This window comes from Salvelinus fontinalis, chromosome 22 (genome assembly GCF_029448725.1).
Source record: "Salvelinus fontinalis isolate EN_2023a chromosome 22, ASM2944872v1, whole genome shotgun sequence".
NCBI classification, from domain to species: Eukaryota; Metazoa; Chordata; class Actinopteri; order Salmoniformes; family Salmonidae; genus Salvelinus; species Salvelinus fontinalis.
The window spans coordinates 13,251,920-13,266,030 of NC_074686.1; the positions used below are offsets into that span (position 1 = coordinate 13,251,920).

Sequence of the window (14,111 nt, forward strand, 5' to 3'; positions counted from 1 at the left end):
AAAGCCTGGTCGCAAATGGGTCTTCCAAATGGACAATGACCCCAAGCATACTTCCAAAGTTGTGGCAAAATGGCTTAAGGACAACAAAGTCAAGGTATTGGAGTGGCCATCACAAAGCCCAGACCTCAATCCTTTAGAAAATTTGTGGGCAGAACTGAAAAAGTGTGTACGAGCAAGGAGGCCTACAAACCTGACTCAGTTACACCAGCTCTGTCAGGAGGAATGGGCCAAAATCCACCCAATTTATTGTGGGAAGCTTGTGGAAGGCTACCTGAAACATTTGACCCAAGTTAAACAATTTAAAGGCAATGCTACCAAATACTAATTGAGTGTATGTAAACTTCTGACCCACTGGGAATGTGATGAAAGAAATAAAAAATAAAATAAAGTGGTGATCCTAACTGGCCTAAGGCAGAGCATTTTTACTAGGATTGAATGTCAGGAATTGTGAAAAACTGAGTTTAAATATATTTGGCTAAGGTGTATGTAAACTTCCGACTTCAACTGTATAGAGAACATGGCTGTGTAATTGTGGGACTGGAGAGGTAGATACCAAGGACCATTCTCTTCTACCCCATTCTCTCCCTCTCTCTCTCTCTCTCTTTCTCTCTCTCTCTCTCTCTCTCTCATTACGTCTGGAAGTCTGTCATACCTAACTCAAAATCTAAATTCAGTTGATGTGTTTACTGGTTGCAATCCAGGTTAACTGGTCTGGACTAACATATAGGTAATGCCCCCTAGAGGGCCTAATGGGCATAACCAAGCTCTCACACGCTGAGAAAACCCACTGACACACACACTGAGTCATCATTGAGGTAAAAGCTGACACAAAACTCAGCGCACACACACACACACACACACACACACACACACACACACACACACACACACACACACACACACACACACACACACACACACACACACACACACACACACACACACACACACACACACACACACACACACACACACACACCCTGGGTGGAGAGCTGGGGTGTATATAAGGGGTGTCTCTCTCTCTGAGCGGAGAAGTCCCTTCATCCCTCTCTCAAACACTCCAACACAAGGACTCTCTCGTTCCTCAAGGTAAGAACAGAACTTCTTCTTTCCTTTTCTCTCTCGCTCTGTGAGTGTTTTTCTCCGTATTTCTCTACCTTTATTCAGTTAATTGAGAGCAAATTAATTACCAAATTGGATATAGTTCTTCTTGAGTCAGGAATAAGTACAAGATCTCTGGAGAACTATATTTTAACGTAATAATTTTTTTCATTAATCCAAATGCTATATTTTCTTGTTAGGTTGTGTTTGATCAAGATGATAAATGATGTAGCGTGGACTGCTGTGTGTGTAATGAGTGATATGTTGAAGTGTATGTAAATGATGTAGCGTGGACTGCTGTGTGTGTAATGAGTGATATGTTGAAGTGTATGTAAATGATGTAGCGTGGACTGCTGTGTGTGTAATGAGTGATATGTTGAAGTGTATGTAAATGATGTAGCGTGGACTGCTGTGTGTGTAATGAGTGATATGTTGAAGTGTATGTAAGTGATGTAGCGTGGACTGCTGTGTGTGTAATGAGTGATGTGTTGAAGTGTATGTAAATGATCGGTTGAAGTGCAGCAGCTGAAGTGTAGGTTTAGTGATGGGAACAACTGGCAGTGACCTCACTGGTCTCCCCATAGACCACTTTACAGACTGACAACATTTATCAGTCATTCAGATTGACAATTACTGTGCCACACTTACATTTGTGTCATTTTATCTTTTAGGGTAAAATATGTAAGATTTTTCAAAGATCACTTTAGTCTACATTCTATTATATTCTGTTATATTCTATTGTAGCATATTTTATTTTGACTAATAATCTGGACAAGAAATTCAGTAATTCAGTTATATTCAGACTCAATGAGTGAAGCGATCACTGAGGGGAGGGAAGAAACAGATCAGGAGTGAAAGAGAAGGAAAAGGGTTATCTATGTCTCTCCAGAACATTTCAATGACCTCATCACATCACTAATGCCTCTTTGGGATGAACAAGTCAAGACTTCAGTAAATTAGTGAAGTTTTCACCGGAGCAGCGCTGAACACAGCAGACAGACGAGTTTAACCATTCACACCTTTATGTCACATTCCTCTCCACTCCTCTCACCGCTACCCCTCTTCTCCTCTCTCTCCCCTAGATGACGGCAGGGTTGTGTGTGTGTGTTCTGTTGGTGGTCCTGTCCACTAGCTGTTTGGGACGACCCCAGTCCTCTCCCCCCCTCCAAGAGGGCGACCCTGCCATGCCCCCTTCCTCTGAAGGTAAGAACAGGGAGATGTACCACATCTGGATGTCAAATACATTTCAATCAAATACGTTCAAATACTTTAGCTAAGCTTGATTTATCTTTCCTGGTACAATGGAACTGATGGATACGTTTTGTTCAAACTGGTGTCCTGATGATATGATGAATGTTTATGCTTTTTACGGCAATCCTTGAGCTCTAGAAAGACGCACTAGCAATAACAGATTATATCAATCAATTATTATCATAATCTTTTTGCCTATGTCATTGAATTGCACCAACCAACCCAAGACAGTAGACAAAAGCTAACAAGGTGTTTCGTACTCTCTTTGATAGCACGTCTTGAAGCCTACGCCCACTTCCTCTCCAAGCCACGCCTCAGACAGACACGCTCCGCCCCTTTGGACAATACCGTCCCATATACGGCAGAAGAAGATGGAGACTCCAGAGCCAACCTCAGTGAATTGTTGGCTAGACTTATCTCCTCACGGAAAGGTGAGTGAGTGAGTGAGTGAGTGAGTGAGTGAGTGAGTGAGTGAGTGAGTGAGTGAGTGAGTGAGTGAGTGAGTGAGTGTGTGTGTGTGTGTGTGTGTGTGTGTGTGTGTGTGTGTGTGTGTGTGTGTGTGTGTGTGTGTGTGTGTGTGTGTGTATGTGTGTGTGTGTGTGCGTGCGTGCGTGCGTGCATGCATGTAAGAGACAGACAGAGAGAGAGATTGAGAGAGAAAAAGAGAGAGAGAGACATGCATGAGAGAGAGGCTTGAGGGTGAGTAGAAAGAGAGAGATGGAGAGAGAAGAGAGAGAATGAGAGAAAGGTATGAGGGAGAGAGAGAAGAGAGAAGAGAGAGACAAAGGGGAGAGAGAGGGAAGAGAGAGAAGATGAATAAAGCTCACATTGTTCTCTTCAAGTCATTTTTAAAGTCCCTTTAGGACCTCTATTACAGTGAGAGTGTTGTTTGGTCTAAAAGGCTGGTGGTTTAGAAAAGCTTTGGTGGTTTGTACATGAAAGTGTGTATATCTTTCCGGTCTTTGGCTTTCGTTCCATCTCCTTGTCTCTGCTTTGTCAGTGACAGGATCTAAAAAGACACTTGTTCTGTGACAGGATCAGGGAAGATCTCAGTCAGGGCTTTTACACTGCTGACAACAACTGTAGAGATATTCTGTCTGAGCTTTAGATATTCTGTCTGAGTTAGTGTGATGTTATACACACGCACACACATACACAGACACACACACACCTCCTTTCAGAAGATAACAGACAGAGAACAGCATGATGAAGACATGTGGACAGATAGCTCCATGGGGCTACTGAAGACAGTCTATCTAATGAGTTAGTATTAGACGTATTCTGTAAGAGGTGTCGTTATACTCAAGCAGTTAAACATGTAAGTGCCCACTTCAACAACTGTTTTTTATCAAGTTCACAAAACAATCCGAATTTACTACATCCATCTGAGAGAAATATATAAGTGCTGAGTTCACGTGTTAAACTCATGGGTTAAAAACTTGTTGGCCGCGTTTTTTCAATTTTCGCCTAAAATGACATACCCAAATCTAACTGCCTGTAGCTCAGGCCCTGAAGCAAGGATATACATATTCTTGGTACCATTTGAAAGGAAACACTTTGAAGTTTGTGGACATGTGGAAGGAATGTAGGAGAATATAACACATTAGATCTGGTAAAAGATAACACAACCGTTTTTTGTATTTTTTTGTACCATCATCTTTGAAATGCAAGAGAAAGGCCATAATGTATTATTCCAGCCCAGGTGCAATATAGATTTTGGCCACTACATGGCAGCAGTGTATGTGCAAAGTTTTAGACTGATCCAAATTTTGGATCAATTTTGGATCGATACTGTCCAAATGTCCCTAATTTGTTTATTGATAACTTTTCAAGTTCAAAACTGTGCACTCTCCTCAAACAATAGCATGGTATTATTTCACTGTAATCGCTACTGTAAATTGGACAGTGCAGTTAGATTAACAGGAATTTAAGCTTTCTGCCAATATCAGATATGTCTATGTCCTGGGAAATGTTCTTGTTACTCACGCATTAGCCTACGTTAGCTCAACGTCCCGCAGGGGACCTATCGATCCTGAAGAAGTTTTTAAAGGTCCAATGCAGCCATTTTATTTCAATATCAAATCATTTCTGGGTAACAATTAAGTACCTTACTGTTATTGTCTTTAATTAAATGGTTCAAAATAATTAAAAAAATAGCTTCTTAGCAAAGGGACATTTTTCAAGCAAGAATTTTGCTAGGAATATTTGGATTGGGCTGAGTGGGGAAGGGAAAACAGATAATTAGCTGTTATTGGCAGAGAGGTTTGGAACACTTTCTTATTGGTCCATTAACTAATTTATCACATGGGGATGTCACCTAGCCTGACGACTCACACTAAATTGTTCCGCTGCTCTGTCGTTCGCTACATACTTTAGTCTGAGGCTGCCATCATTGAAGTTGTTTGTGGTGAAGAGAGGCGTTGTACAAAACAAAGTCATCATCGATCGGATTGTCTTCAACCAATCAGAGTATCAAAGCCAACGACAAATCTTCCACGTGTGTTCTGGTTCTGGCCCAACCCATTGGTTTCTGGACCATTTACACGGCCCCAAATGTGCTCGCATTCGGCGAAGGGTCGGGACGTACTCAGATCCATACTTACTGTGAAGAAGAAACTAAAGTCCGTGAATGTGGCGTAGCATTTAGCCGGAGCAAGGAGTCTGGGTAGCCAGGCAAGATGTCACCATTGAAGGCCAAAACTCCATACCACCAAAACAAGCTGAAATTTCAGGCAACCTTTTCATACAGCCCTTACACTGAAAGGGCATTAAAATTATTTTCACAATATTATTCCAACCTCATTGTGTGGAAATATATATAAAACACGGGAAAATCTAGTTTTTTGACTGCACTGGGCCTTTAAAGCAACAAGCCAAAAAATTCTAACTTTATTGTTTCAAAAGTTCATGCTCACAGTTTGTACCATGAAATCACAACCTACACAGCTAGTCTGTTATTATGTGCATCACTCTACTGTGTCAATGAGACAGAGGCAGGGGAAGGGTCAGAGAAACAGATGTAGAGCAAAAGAGAGAGAGGGAATAGAATAAGCCAGAAAAAAAGACAGAGGGAGAAAGAGAGATGGAACAAGAGGGGCATGATATTGCAGCTCTGAACCCTGTTAGTAAAGACTGTTATTAATTCTATAATCAGACAGAGGGTTGGGCTTAGAACACTGGCCTCTGACACGCACACACACACACACACACACACACACACACACACACACACACACACACACACACACACACACACACACACACACACACACACACACACACACACACACACACACACACACACACACACACACACACACAGAGAGAGAGAGAGAGAGAGAGATCATTCTGAGACCTGTGAAGTGTCTTGGCTCACAGGAAGCATGTGAAAGACTCTCTGTAACACGCTTGACATTTACACCTCCTACAATGAATGTGTGTGTGCGTGTGCGTGTGTGTGTGTGTGTGTGTGTGTGTGTGTGTGTGTGTGTGTGTGTGTGTGTGTGTGTGTGTGTGTGTGTGTGTGTGTGTGTGTGTGTGTGTGTGTGTGGGTGGCGTGGCGTGGGAGGAGTGTTAAAAGCTCCCCAGTGACACGAACACCATCGATATTACCATAGTTCACACGCCAGTCAAACAACCACGGCCAGATATCTCCAGTGTTAGCCATGTCGTATGTTACCTACTCTCAATCTGGATAATTCATTAGCTAATAAATGATATTCCCACAGTGCTTCTGTTGATACAGTATGTCTCTGCATGCGTGTGGGGCAGCCAAATTGTTCAACCCGCCACAAAGACTCACACCAGTAGAAGATAGACAGGTGATATAGCTCTCTCTCTCTGCTTTCCTCTGTCCCTCCCTCCCTCTAGGTTCTATCCGTAAGAACTCAACAGTGAACAGCAGAGCTAGCGGTCTCAGTGCTAACCACCGGATAAAAGACCGAGACTACAATGGGTGGATGGACTTCGGCCGCCGCAGTGCAGAAGAGTACGAGTACTCCTTGTAAAAAAAGTAGTCACTCTCTACGAGAAAACAACAAACTCAGTCACTGTCCCGCGATAAGAGTATATTTATTCTGTATTTGTTTGTAAACACTACATGATGCAATATATACATATGCCAAATTTTTCAGGAAATGTTTAAAGTTCTGGTTTTCTTTCCTGGTGTTCTGTCTGTTTATGGTTTTGGAGGGAATTGAATGGAATGAAAAAAGGTCAGGTGTTAATGGAAAAATATATATGATGTCATGAGATTCACTTGGATCAATAAAAGTTAAGTATGAACAGTATCTCAACAAATGACTTCCCAAAGACACATGCTCACACCCACGTAAGCATGCACAGATAACAGCTCACACAAATAACATAATACCCTCATGGTATCACCTTAAGATGTTAAACTAGAAATATAAATAGTACGCAGTGGCTCATTATAATACATAAAGCTGGTAGAACACAGAGCTCACTTCTCTAGGACCCCAGTCCTGCTGCTTTTCAGTTCTCAATTAACCAATGAATATAATTTACTGATTTATAAAGTGCAACGATTGGTCAGAGTGCACACACCTGGTTTCCCAGGTCTGAATCAGACTTTGATTAAAAGGCAGGATGAAAACTAGCAGACGCTGCAGCTGTGCCCCCTTCCCTTACAAACATGTCATTTGTGAACAACAGTACTGCCTGACATAACTGGTGTGCAACAACAACCGACAGGGAATAGACTTCAACATCATGTTGTGATTCATATTTACTGTATGTTGTTGACCAACATCATTAAATGGCAGATGTACCAAACATCAAGCCCAGTCACTGAAATTGAAGTTGAAATTATATAGGGAAATGTAGATTTTGATGTGTTACCAATTCAATTAGTTTTTTTAATCAATTGCTTAAGTTGACAAAATGTTTAAATAACATGAAAGCAACATTAGGTTAACCTGTTTGTGCCTGATCGGAATGTTGGCCTACATACTAACTGAAAATGAAAAAGTGTTTGGAATACAGTATCTTGGGACATACCACGTTGAAGTGTTCTGTTACTTGATGGGAATATTCCCATCAATATTTATTTTATGTTCTGCTTGGTTTGTGTTCTGTCTGTTCTGTTCCTCTCTACCTGCTGAAATAAAGACTGTTGGAGATAGACTGTAAAGTGACTGGAACGCTGGTGTTCTAACTGGTGGAAATAAAGACTGTTGGAGATAGACTGTAAAGTGACTGGAAGGCTGGTGTTCCCACTGGTGGAAATAAAGAAATGACTGCTCATTCATTTCCTAATAAATAAACCAATTAATAACCAAATCACATCATCAATAAGACAATCACCAGACTATCTCCTGAGCACACTAAACACAGAACGGGTACATATTGACAGAGCTGAGACAGAGAACAGGTACATATCTGGTACATATTGACAGAGTTGGGACAGAGAACCGGTACATATCTGGTACATATTGACAGAGCTGGGACAGAGAACAGGTACATATCTGGTAAATATTGACAGAGCTGGGACAGAGAACAGGTACATATCTGGTAAATATTGACAGAGCTGGGACAGAGAACAGGTACATATCTGGTAAATATTGACAGAGCTGGGACAGAGAACAGGTACATATCTGGTACATATTGACAGAGTTGGGACAGAGAACCGGTACATATCTGGTACATATTGACAGAGCTGGGACAGAGAACAGGTACATATCTGGTAAATATTGACAGAGCTGGGACAGAGAACAGGTACATATCTGGTAAATATTGACAGAGCTGGGACAGAGAACAGGTACATATCTGGTAAATATTGACAGAGTTGGGACAGAGAACAGGTACATATCTGGTAAATATTGACAGAGCTGAGACAGAGAACAGGTACATATCTGGTACATATTGACAGAGCTGGGACAGAGAACAGGTAAATATCTGGTACATATTGACAGAGCTGGGACAGAGAACAGGTACATATCTGGTAAATATTGACAGAGCTGAGACAGAGAACAGGTACATATCTGGTAAATATTGACAGAGCTGAGACAGAGAACAGGTACATATCTGGTAAATATTAACAGAGCTGTGGGAATGAAGAGAAATGGACAGAGATTAAATGTGAAGAACATATTCACTTATTCACCTCAGGACAGAGAGTAGTAGAAGAATAGACAGAAATACAGCACATCACTGCTAATGGATAATGGATATTCAGCAATGGGTATTATAGCCCAGACGTTCCCAAACTTTTTTGCTTCCTGACCCACCAATTGAGGTGTCTTTCGAGTCGCGGTCCATCATAACGGTTGAGCAGTGAAAAAACATACACAGACCAAAGAATAAGTAAAAAATATTATCTAGGCAGTGGAGAGAACATTCTGCCCTTTCATAGCTAATCTCCTGCAATCCTATACATCCTGCCATGTTGCAGATTAAAAGAAAATTTCATACAATTCTACAAATTTTACATGGCTAATGCTTTGTTCTTATGCTCAAACATAACAAAATCAATGGAGGCCTGATGGTGTAGCTGCAATTTTGTTGAATGTAAATGCTCAAAGATTATAGGCTATTATTGAAAAATATATAGGTCCATTATCTTTACTACATAGTTTCTATTTGGTTTTAGTAATTTAAGTTTACACTGAAAGTGTTTTTCTATCCTGAAAATGTATATATTAAAACATGTGGTTAATGTCATCCCACAACCCACATGGACACCTGCTGCGAACCACAAGTGGGTCCCGACCCACAGTTTGGGAACCACCGCAATAGGCCTACATTGGTGGCACATGGCGTGAGATGAAATGCTTCAGTGATAATGGTTCAGATGTCCAAGAGAGAATTTCAGAGAAGGGCATTTCCATGTAAAGAGCCCTATGAGCATTAACGTGACGTTCATAAGAGAACATTACATTTGGTTGCAAATTAAAGCTAAGATTCAGTTTTTTGAATGTTTTATTGAGGCATAGACACATGTCTAATTTCCATTCAAAAAGTTAGGAACAGGCAAAGGCTTTGATTTTTGGTCAAATGGATGGAAAAGGGTCTTAGAAAACAGCTAGCAGCAAAAGTCTTAAAAGGTATTAGAAATACATCCAAACACAATGTTGAAAGACCCCTGACAACTAATAGCAACACTTTGATTTAGTTTTGCAAAAATTACTCTGTAAGTCTGTAAGTTTAAGAAATATAGCCTAGTGTCTTTTCATTTTCAAAATACAGTATAATTTATTGTATTGTGTACTGTATTGTGCTATACTGTACTCTACTGAACTATACTCTACTATCAAGGCACAATGCGAGACCCAGATGCAGACACAGGAGACAGATAGTTGGAGTCTTACAATGTTTATCAATCCAAAGGGGTAGGCAAGAGAATGGTCGTGGACAGGCAAAAAGGTCACAACCAGATCAGAGTCCAGGAGGTACAGAGTGGCCGAGGCAGGCAGAATGGTCAGGCAGGCGGGTACAAAATCCAGAAACAGGCAAGGGTCAAAACCGGGAGGACTAGAAAAAGGAGGATGCAAAAAGCAGGAGAACGGGAAAACCGCTGGTTGACTTGGAAACATACAAGACGAACTGGCACAGAGAGACAGGAAACACAGGGATAAATACACTGGGGAAAATCAGTGACACCTGGAGAGGGTGGAGACAATCACAAGGACAGGTGAAACAGATAAGGGCATGACACTCTATTGTACTGTGATGTCTTAACCTGTTTGGGCTGCAGGGGCAGTATTGAGTAGCCGGATAAAAGGTGCCCATTTCAAACGGCCTCGTACTCAATTCTTGCTCGTATAATATGCATATTATTATTACTATTGGATAGAAAACGCTCTCTAGTTTCTAAAACCGTTTGAATTATATCTGTGAGTAAAACAGAACTCCTTTTGTAGCAAACTTCCTGTTAGAAAGTGAAAAATCTGAAATCGATGCTCTGTTCTAGGATCTGCCTATAAATGTGCTTGATATGTATGAGTATACATGCACTTCATACGCCTTCCACTAGTTGTCCCATAGGCTGTGAGAGGTGAAATGGGGTTTCTAGGGGTTTCTATGGTGAAAAGAGAGCTCTTGGAATGACATGACCCCAGAATTCCTTTGTCCAGGAAGCACATAGAGGTCACCGGTAATGGCTTCGGAAAAGCAATCGTTATAGACGTGTTGTATCTCCGGCTTTGATTTTATTTGATAAATGTGATCATATCATCGTAAAGTATGTTATTTCAATATAGTTTCATCAGATTATTGAAATATTTTCGGGAGTTTAGGCGTCTGGCGTTCTCTGGGTATGGTGAAGATGGAGAGCTACGTGCCACTTGGCTAGTTAGCTTGCTAATTTGAGAGGGAAGAAGGCCGTTCTAAAACCAAACAACGATTGTTCTGGACAAAGGACACCCTTGTACAACATTCTGATGGAAGATCCTCAAAAGTAGGACCAATTTTATGATGATATTTCATATATCTGTCGGAATATGTTGACAATTATTTTGCGCCCAGATTTGGGCTCTCTCTCGCTATACCTAAGCTGGATGTCGTAATGAAGTTATTTTTAGAATTCTAACACGGCGATTGCATTAAGAACTAGTGTATCTATCATTTCCTATACAACATGTATTTTTTAGTAACGTTTATGTTTAGTTATTTGGTCAGAATAGTTGAGTGTCAGAAAAATATCCGGACGTTGTGGGGAAAAGATGCTACGTTAGCACAATGTATAACCACTGATTTCAGCTCTAGATATGCACATTTTCGAACAAAACATAAGTGTATGTATAACCTGATGTTATAGGACTGTCATCTGATGAAGCTTATCAAGGTTAGTCAAAAATTATATATCTTTTGCTGGTTTGTTACGATCGCTAACTTTTGCTACTGGGAAATGGCTTGTGTTTCTGGCTATTGTGGTAAGCTAATATAACGCTATATTGTGTTTTTGCTGTAAAACACTTAAGAAATCGGAAATATTGGCTGGATTCACAAGATGCCTGTCTTTCATTTGCTGTACACTATGTATTTTTCAGAAATGTTTTATGATGAGTATTTAGGTATTTGACGTTGGTGTCTGTAATTATTCTGTCTGCTTTCGGTGCAATTTCTGATTGTAGCTGCAATGTAAACTGATTTATACCTGAAATATGCACATTTTTCGAACAAAACATAGATTTATTGAATAACATGTTACAAGACTATCATCTGATGAAGTTGTTTGTTGGTTAGTTTGGTTGGTTCTTGGTTAGTTAGGTTGGCTTTGTGCATGCTACCTGTGCTGTGAAAAATGTCTGTCCTTTTTTGTATTTGGTGGTGAGCTAACATAAATATACGTGCTGTTTTCGCTGTAAAACATTTTAAAAAATTGGACATGTTGGCTGGATTCACAAGATGTGTACCTTTCATTTGCTGTATTGGTGAAAGTTAAATATTTCTAAAAAATATATTTTGAATTTCGCGCCCTGCACTTGAAGTGGCTGTTGTCATATTGTGGCCGGCCTCGGGCTTGCAGCCAGAAGAATTAACTTGTTTGGGGGCGGAGCTCCTTACAATAATAGCCAGTGTGTGGAATAATACCCAAACATGCAAAGGAGGATATTACATATTTCTACCTTTGTGTTGCTATTCAGGATACATCACCATGAAGAGAATGACATGCATAATGATTCATTTCTTTATAGTACAAATCAGGGACCCATGATGTCATTCTGTTACCGTCATTCTGTTACAGCGTTTTAATCCACTTCACTTACTGTAGTTCAATAACCAAAGTCAAGGTGTCACGAACCATCAAACAGGCAAAGCGTCAATACAGGGCCAAGATTGAATCATACTACACCGGCTCAGACGCTTGTCTTATGTGGCAGGGCTTGCAAACTATTACAGACTACAAAGGGAAGCACAGCCGCGAGCTGCCCAGTGACACGAGCCTACCAGATGAGCTAAATCACTTCTATGCTCGCATCGAGGCAAGCAACACTGAGGCATGCATGAGAGCATCAGCTGTTCCAGGGGACTGTGTGATCACGCCCTCTGTAGCCGATGTGAGTAAGACCTTTAAACAGGTCAACATACACAAGGCTGCAGGGCCAGACGGATTACCAGCACATGTGCTCCAGGCATGTGCTGACCAACTGGCAGGTGTCTTCACTGACATTTTCATAATGTCCCTGATTAAGTCTGTAATACCAACATGTTTCAAGCAGACCACCATAGTCCCTGTGCCCAAGAACACAAAGGCAACCTGCCTAAATGACTACAGACCCGTAGCACTCACGTCTGTAGCCATGAAATGCTTTGAAAGGTTGGTAATGGCTCAAATCAACACCATTATCCCAGAAACCCTAGACCCACTCCAAGTTGTATACCGCCCAAACAGATCCACAGATGATGCAATCTCTATTGCACTCCCCACTGCCCTTTCCCACCTGGACAAAATGAACACTTATGTGAGAATGCTATTCATTGACTACAGCTCAGCGTTCAACACCATAGTACCCTCAAAGCTCATCACTAAGCTAAGGATCCTGGGACTACACACCTCCCTCTGCAACTGGATCCTGGACTTCCTGACAGGTCGCCCCCAGGTGGTGAGGGTAGGTAGCAACACATCTGCCACGCTGATCCTCAACACTGGAGCTCCCCAGGGGTGCGTGCTCAGTCCCCTTCTGTACTCCCTGTTCACCCACAACTGCATTGCCAGGCATGACTCCAACACCATCATTAAGTTTGCAGACGACACAACAGTGGTAGGCATGATCACCGACAACTACGAGACAGCCTATAGGGAGGAAGTCAGAGACCTGGCCGGGTGGTGCCAGAATAACAACCTATCCCTCAACGTAACCAAGACTAAGGAGATTATTGTGGACTACAGGAAAAGGAGGACCGAGCACGCCCCCATTCTCATCGACGGGGCAGTAGTGGAGCAGGTTGAGAGCTTCAAGCTCCTTGGTGTCCACATCAACAACAAACTAGAATGGTCCAAACACACCAAGACAGTCCTGAAGAGGGCACGACAAAGCCTATTCCCCCGCAGGAAACTAAAAAGATTTGGCATGGGTCCTGAGATCCTCAAAAGGTTCTACAGCTGCAACATCGAGAGCATCCTGACTGGTTGCATCATTGCCTGGTATGGCAACTGCTCGGCCTCTGACCGCAAGGCACTACAGAGGGTAGTGCGTACGGCCCAGTACATCACTGGGGCTAAGCTGCCTGCCATCCAGGACCTCTACACCAGGCAGTGTCTGAGGAAGGCCCTAAAAATTGTCCAAGACCCCAGCCACCCCAGTCATAGACTGTTCTCTCTACTACCGCATGGCAAGTGGTACCGGAGTGCCAGGTCTAGAACAAAAAGGCTTCTCAACAGTTTTTACCCCCAAGCCATGAGACTCCTGAACAGGTAATCAAATGGCTACCCAGACTATTTGCATTGTGTGCCCCCTCCCCCCGGCCCCTTTTTTTCGCTGCTGCTACTCTCTGTTTATCATATATGCATAGTCACTTTAACTATACATTCATGTACATACTACCTCAATTGGGCCGACCAACCAGTGCTCCCGCACATTGGCTAACCGGGGTATCTGCATTGTGTCCCACCCACCACACGCCAACCCCTCTTTATGCTACCGCTACTCTCTGTTCATCATATATGCATAGTCACTTTAACCATATCTACATGTACATACTACCTCAATCAGCCTGACTAACCGGTGTCTGTATGTAGCCTCGCTACTTTTATAGCCTCGCTACTGTACATAGCCTGTCTTTTTACTGTTCTTTTA

General features: G+C 41.9%; 1 protein-coding gene across 1 annotated transcript; it reads left to right on the plus strand.

The window, feature by feature from the left end:
* The first annotated feature begins 978 nt into the window (after nt 1-978).
* cckb (cholecystokinin b) lies at nt 979-7,504 on the plus strand. Its single transcript, XM_055876491.1, has 4 exons — nt 979-1,089; nt 2,184-2,304; nt 2,625-2,783; nt 6,223-7,504. The coding sequence occupies exons 2-4, from the start codon at nt 2,184-2,186 to the stop codon at nt 6,357-6,359; spliced, it is 417 nt and encodes a 138-aa protein (XP_055732466.1). The 5' UTR covers nt 979-1,089; the 3' UTR covers nt 6,360-7,504.
* The last annotated feature ends 6,607 nt before the right edge of the window (nt 7,505-14,111 follow it).